The 7,259-nt window shown below is 40.1% G+C and overlaps 1 protein-coding gene across 1 annotated transcript; it reads right to left on the bottom strand.

The window, feature by feature from the left end:
- Window positions 1-2,339: 2,339 nt before the first annotated feature.
- LOC121853571 (RAB6A-GEF complex partner protein 2-like) lies at window positions 2,340-6,369 on the bottom strand (the record flags this gene model as incomplete). Its single annotated transcript, XM_042347794.1, is given in 2 exon segments — window positions 2,340-3,146; window positions 6,101-6,369. A coding segment is annotated over 1 exon segment (221 nt), but the record flags the coding sequence as incomplete, so codon positions are not given.
- Window positions 6,370-7,259: the final 890 nt, after the last annotated feature.

The raw sequence follows: 7,259 nt of genomic DNA, 5'->3' as shown, positions 1-7,259 counted from the left end.
GCAACCCCAATTGCAACTTGTAATTGTTGAGGCAACCAGATATGTCTGATTACAGCAAATGTGTCATTGTCAATTTGTAGGTGAAAGATTTTATCCTCAATAGATGTAGGTTAACATTTCACCTGTAGGCAAATGCTTAGAAAAGCCTAAGTAAGGAAGCATATTCCTTTAACACATAATATCTGACCAGTATGGGGAGGATCATCGTGTCTCCATCAGGGGGTCGTGGAGTGGTGGTCCAGCAGGCGTCACTTTTTTTTTTTTTTGAGGGGGGGGGGTTGGGGGCCACGGACGTATATGCGATCGGACGTTAACCGGCGCATGACTGTAACTCTATTTCCACATCAAAAGACGAAATTTCAACAATAACAGTGGTGCACTGGCTACACAATGAGACAAAGATGGCGCCTGACGCTCTTGTTGTGGATCACGGTACAACAATATTCATGCGCCAGGCGAAATAGTCCCGTATTCATCCGCGTTCTTTGTAGGAATTGCGTTCGTTATAGCATTCTCAATTTTATAGGTAAAAACGTTCGTTATAGAAATATTCGTAGTAGGATCCGTTCATTATAGCATACCCCACTGTACCCTGTACTTGTAAATTAAAAGTACCGTAACATTGTATTATATACAAAGTTGTCATATTTCTGGAAAAGAGGAAGCAAGAAAATAAGAATATACCGGTAAACACAATTTCAACGTATGATAATATTAAAGGCTGCTCAAGAAGGGCCGATGCAAAAACAAAGCCTCCGCAACCAGGGCTCTGCCGTATCAGCTAGACGGTACACGCGTTTTTCGAATCGTTTTCAGTTAAAAAAACTGTTACATCACAAGTATATCTAACCTTGACTGTGCCTGAATGAATATATTCTCAGAATTAAATAGTAGTTTTGCTGAAAAATGATGTATTTCAATGTAAAATAGGATAAACTACGTGACGAAAACAAAAGACTTTACCTAACCTTCCGATGTTCAAGAGATGTTACTCATTATTTTAATAGTTTTCCGTTAAAATATTGTTATATTAGTGATATTCTATTCATACTGTGATCGATATATAACATTCACGGAAATGTAATATTTTTGCTGAAATGACGTACGTATTACAGTGGAAAGTGGGATAAAACCATGATGAAAACAATCAACTTTCGCTTTCTTTCGTTGTTCAAAAGATGTTACCGTAAACGCTTTTCGAACGGTTTTCAGTTAAAAAAAAATTTTGTATCACAATAATATTCCCTCCTAATTGACTTGAATAAATACTTGAATGGAAATATACAATATTTTTGTTGAAACTACCCGCGTTTCAGTGTAAAGTGTAGTAATAATAAATGGTAAACAATTTGCCTTCGGCACTCCCGTGTTTCAGGCACGGCGAGCCTCAGTTTATAGGACGTAGAGTGTTTTTACTGAAGGTTTTGTTGTTCCATTACCCTCAAAAACTTGGGTCGACCTAGAAACGAGGCATATCATAAATTAACGATTTCTTGGTCAAAAAATCAGGGCCGACCTATAAACGAGGTAGAATTATAGACGAGTATACAGTCAACCCTCGCTTTACGCGGTCCCACATTACACGTTTCCACGTTTACGCGGTACCCTGCCAAAACCGGAATGCTCACATTCCGCGGTGCGTGTATCCCTTTATGCGGAGAGCGGCTGGCGAGCCGCGCCATTTTTGGATCCAAACCTCCCGCCATCCGCCATGTTGTGTAAGCGGCGCGAGCAGGGTGCGCACAAGGTCGCCCAGTCATCAAAACATTACCAAGTTCTTCACCCGCCACCCACCACAGCCGGCCCAAGTCAGTGATAGTGATAATGATAGTGAGGATATGGACTTATAAGGACTTTGAGGGGTTTGACAAAGAGGCCCTGCAAGCCTCTGTGGTGGATAGTGATACAATTGATACAAGTGATACAGGTGAGGGCCAATAATCTGCCCTCTGCCTCGGAACCAACCCCCCATCCCCGTGTGCCCAGCCATCTTTTCTACTAATGTCAGTGTTAAAAAACCTAATACTATTGATATTTCTCTTAATTATTAATTGTGTGTGCATACCACCATAAAATTAAGAAGTTATTTTTACTACAACGTAGGTATTGTGTCTGAAAAAGTGGAGTTTGGGGGTCGGCCCAGTCTCTATTTCAATTAATCCCATATGTTATGTTGTTCACTTTACGCGTTTCTCACTTTACGAGGGCCGCCGTGGGTTGAATTAACCGCTTAAAGTGAGGGTTCACTGTATACGGTATTAGGTAATCATCGTAATGTAGGTCATGCACAATAATCGGGAGTTTTATCAATCTCATAGGTTTAAAAAAATCTTCAAAAATCAGGTAAACAACTTTATTGAGATCTGAAGGTACACTGAAGTATTTGAAGGTCTCCTCTAAGTATTTAAATAGTAATGAAGTAAATTAATATGCTGTGACTAATAAAAGTTTGAAACTGAAATTTTTTCTGTCTATCCTTTCTTAAAAAAAATGTAAAATAATTATGAGTTTGATTGAAGTTCTGCAGCCAGCCAAGAACAGTAGAATGACGAGAAAATACGTAGTGTTCACAGCGACCACCTGACCATACCAGAAGTCTGTGCCACAGGAGTTTAAAGATTAGCTATTTTTTTAAGCAAACAAGTTATTCAAAGCACCGTCAAAATTATTTTCCTGCACCAAAACATCCAATACCCATATATATTACCTTCTATAAACTCAATAGTCTTAAAAAATTCACTCAACAAACAAATATTTATTTTTCTAGGCACTGTAATTTGCTGTCTCCAAAAAATTTCAAAACGTAAACAATGGGCAAAAAATGCACCACTAACACCAAGTCATATCAGCTTTCCACTACACCGTTTCCAGTCTTTTGGGACCCAACAGACCTCAGTTACACACTCCATAGCAACAGGTATGATGATAACTATAAAATGGCCCATTGTATTATGCATCCTTCCCATCACCACATCAGAATGTGAGAGGTGCGTATCTGCGCCAAAAAACTAAACACTTACACCCGCAGCACCATGGTGGAGAACAGACTCACAGGCCTGGCACTGCTTCATGTCCACTATAACAGAGAGGTGGATGTGGTTGCAGTTGTGAAGAGATTTGCTCAGTTGCATCCCAGAAGAATGGCACTGGGAGATATATGCAACAGTTACAATAGGTACAATTCCTGGCAATCGTGTGCAATTTACTTTTATCTTATAGGCAAAATGAAAAACATATATGTAAACAGTGTAAATGGTGATATCTTTATTCTCATTCTTAGTAAACAATGTTGTTTGTAAATAATAAGGTGGGTCATTATTATCATACTTAGTAAAAATATGTTACATGTAAATAGTGATGCATGACTTTATTCTATACTCTCAACATACTGTGCTAGTAACAAACCATCAACCGAAATACAGTATAGTCTGGGTTTACGCGGATATTTTATACACGATTGGCCATTTACGCGGCACCTGTCCAGACGCGATAATGATTAGTTACGTTGTACATTCCTTAATTTACGCGGCAAGCGGCGAGCAAAGTCTTGGGCGCTGACGTCACCGCTGACTCTCGTGCCAATGACGTCGCGGACTGTGATTGGGCCACGTTTCCTTACCACCCACGCACCCCCTCTGCCGTATGCTGTGATTGGTCTATTTAACCTTGCGTGCCCCTGCCACTAGGGGCGATGACCTTGGCCGCACCAGTCTCATTGTCCTACGTATACTCACTTGTGCCCAGGAACCCTTTTTGTTTCTAAACAATGGCTACCGCTGGACCCCCACCACCCCTGAGAAACCTTGAACTACCTGGCCCAAGCCGCCCCAAGCCCAAGAAGGGAGGCAGAGGCAAGCGGTGGGTAGAGAGGCTCAGTCTGTTGTTGTGGCATTGAAGAATGCAAGAGAGGCTACACAAAGTGCTAGAGCTGCAGGCTTCTCCGAGACCACCAGCGAGGACATCCTGGAGGTAATCAGGCAACCTGAGGTGACTGCAGACGAGATGTTGGAAGATGTATGACATCAGTGAGCAGCCAGGTGTTACGGAAGAACAAGAACAGAAACTAACACATGCTGATGTGAAGGAAATCATTAAGGCAGCTTAGAGATTGAAGCTCCTCCTTGCCAAAGACCCAGTCAAGCATCGCTACGCAGTGTCTAATAACCATCATTTGCAAGCCCTGGAGCCCTATGTTAAGCTGTATCAAGACCACATCAATGCTAACCGTCAACAAAACATTACCTAGTTCTTCACCCGCCACCCACCACAGCCAGCCCAAGTCAGTGACAGTGATTGTGAGGATATGGACTTTGAGGGGTTTGACAAGGAGGCCCTGCTAACTTCTGTGGTGGATAGAGATACAGGTGATACAGGTGAGGGCCAATAATCTGCCCTCTGCCTCAGAACCAACCCCCCATCCCCCTGTGCCTAGCCATCTCTTCTACTAACGTAAGTGTTAAAAAAAACTAATATTATTGATATTTCTCTTAAATATTAATTGTGTGTGCATACCATCATAAAATTAAGATGCTATTTTACTACAACGTACGTATTGTGTCGGAAAAAGGGTGGTCTGGCGGTCGGCCCAGTTTCTATTTCAATTACAGTAGTACCCCGATTTACGCAGTCAATTGAACCCACAGGGTACCGCGGAAAGTGAACAACAGAACATATGGGATTAATTCCAATAGAGACTGGCCCGACCCCCAAACTCCACTTTTTGAGACACAATACCTACGTTGTAGTAAAAATTACATCTTAATTTTATGATGGTATGCACACACAATTAATAATTAAGAGAAATATCAATAATATTAGTTTTTTTAACACTTACATTAGTAGAAAAGATAGAGGGCACACAGGGATGGGGGGTTGGTTCCGAGGCAGAGGGCAGATTATTGGCCCTCACCTGTATCACTTGTATCAATTGTATCACTATCCACCACAGAGGCTTGCAGGGCCTCTTTGTCAAACCCCTCAAAGTCCATATAAGTCCATATCCTCACTATCACTATCACTGACTTAGGCCGGCTGTGGTGGGTGGCGGGTGAAGAACTCGGTAATGTTTTGATGACTGGGCAACCTTGTGCGCATCCTGCCCGCGCCGCTTCCCGCGTACATGAGTAGATGCACCGCGGAAAGTGAAAGTTCGGTTCTGGCGAGGCACCGAGTAAATGAGAAATCGCGGAAAGTGAAACCGCGTAAAGCGGGGTAATACTGTAATCCCATATGTTCTGTTATTTTACTAACGCGTTTCGCTTTGTACGCGGACCTCCATGGGTTTAATTAGGCGCATAAACTCAGACTATACTGTAATGTAAATATATGCAAACGCATTTATTTATTTTGTAAAAGTAACACGAAGTAGTACGGTACTATGTTAGTATGTGATTGTTATGTTTTTATTCTCCCATATGAGAAAATAATGAGCAAAAGAAAGAAGATTATTTGATAAATTAAATTAACTGTGACATCAATAATGGACTATACAGGGTATTTGTAACTAACCAGCAATGGCAACAAGAAGCAAATTTTATTATACAAGTAAAAAATATAAATATTTTGAACCAGGTTTTCTTCAGAATAAACATTATTAGTGTGTGATACAGTTAGGGGTGTTTTACTTTCCATACAGGCATGATATAAATAAATAAATAAATACAAAATTATTACATTTAATGAGGCATCCCATTCATCAAATAAAATTAATTATTTTTTATATCACACATTAACATTGAAATCTGTATTTGTAACAAAAAAAAGAAAGTAGATGATAAGATAATAGAGAAATAATGAACACTAAAAAAACCATACACTCAAAATTCCAATCCGGAAGTCGGTCACTTTGCGGTCCTAGATCCGCCTCTGGTCTGTGCATATGAGCATGTAGTTATATGTAGGAATATACTGTATGTAATCAAGAGTGTGTCTTTGTGTAAGAATATATGCATGTGTGTCTGTGCTCTGGTACAGTATATATTTATACTCTTTTGTAGTAAAAAATATTTAATGAATCTAACATTCCTAAAATGGTTTCCGTTAATAGTAGCCCCCTGGCAGAGGTTGTCACATTAAAAAATCTCCAACACTATGAACTCACCTGAGATAACTGAATATAGGAAGCTCATCTTGAATAACTGAATATTCATCAGAGGAGGAGGGTGTGTTGTGCGGGCATACACACAGCCTGAGCAACTTGGCTTGGGGTAGTGGGCAGGATGGTAACAGGAAGGTCCCATACCATGGTCTCAATGTCGAGGGTGCTCGGTGCCCGCCACTCTACTTGTTCCTTCTCACTGGGTGGGGATGGTCCCTTAATATCAGTTGTACTTGTCACAAACTCAAAATGTAAATGCCACTGCAAACTCACTGTTGAAAATATATTTTTTTCTAAGTATAAAATCTATATAAAATTTTAACAATAAATAAGAACATTAAAATATTATTGGTCTATACTGTACAGTACTGTACCTCATAATACAACATCATGGCCATGACAGAAGAGTCTCCAGGCTGACCTCTCACTACATATTAGTGAGCCTCAACACTTGCAGACTTCTTCACATCCAAAGTTTTGACTTCACTGTGATCTAAAATGTATACCATTTTAACATTCACAATGGAGGTTTTGACGATTCACAGTTGAGAACTCAAGCAAGGTGACGTGATTCCTGGGCAAACCTATAATAAACTGTTGTGCATAAAGACAAAAAACTTTTAAATAACTTCAGTTGTTGTAATAATTTCATTACCGCACTTCAACAACTAAGATCTTTAAGTGTGTTACAAGATTATAACACACTATTCCATTAACAGTCATGAAAAATAAAACTCTCTTGTAACTTCAAATATATTTTACCTTTATGGTTTAGTAAGACCTAAGGGTCTAGTCTTATCAGAGTGTGTTAAATTGACATCTTATTCACTCTTGCTGTTAATAAATACTGAATTAGTAAATGCGAGTATCACTGCTCATTTTCCTCGAATAATTGATTCTCAGAAAACACCCAAGGTAACTTACGTGCCTAAGCTCACTACCACGCTACCTAACTGTTTGATAATATCAGTATATTCTAATAAAAGCCTGGGTGATGGCAGTCTACTTGTGTAAGTATAGCAAGTACAGCTCCTCCCCGACTTACGACCTACTCGACCTACGACCACCCGCACTTATGACCTGCTCTGTCCGTAACGACCATCCGCACATACGACCGCGCAGTCGGGACCAAAAATTTTTTCAAATGACGCGCGCTTTTCTA

This window comes from Homarus americanus, unplaced genomic scaffold (assembly GCF_018991925.1).
Source record: "Homarus americanus isolate GMGI-L3 unplaced genomic scaffold, GMGI_Hamer_2.0 scaffold4896, whole genome shotgun sequence".
NCBI classification, from domain to species: domain Eukaryota; kingdom Metazoa; phylum Arthropoda; class Malacostraca; order Decapoda; family Nephropidae; genus Homarus; species Homarus americanus.
Note: the sequence above shows the minus strand (reverse complement) of the source record. Positions and strands in the feature narration are given on the sequence as shown.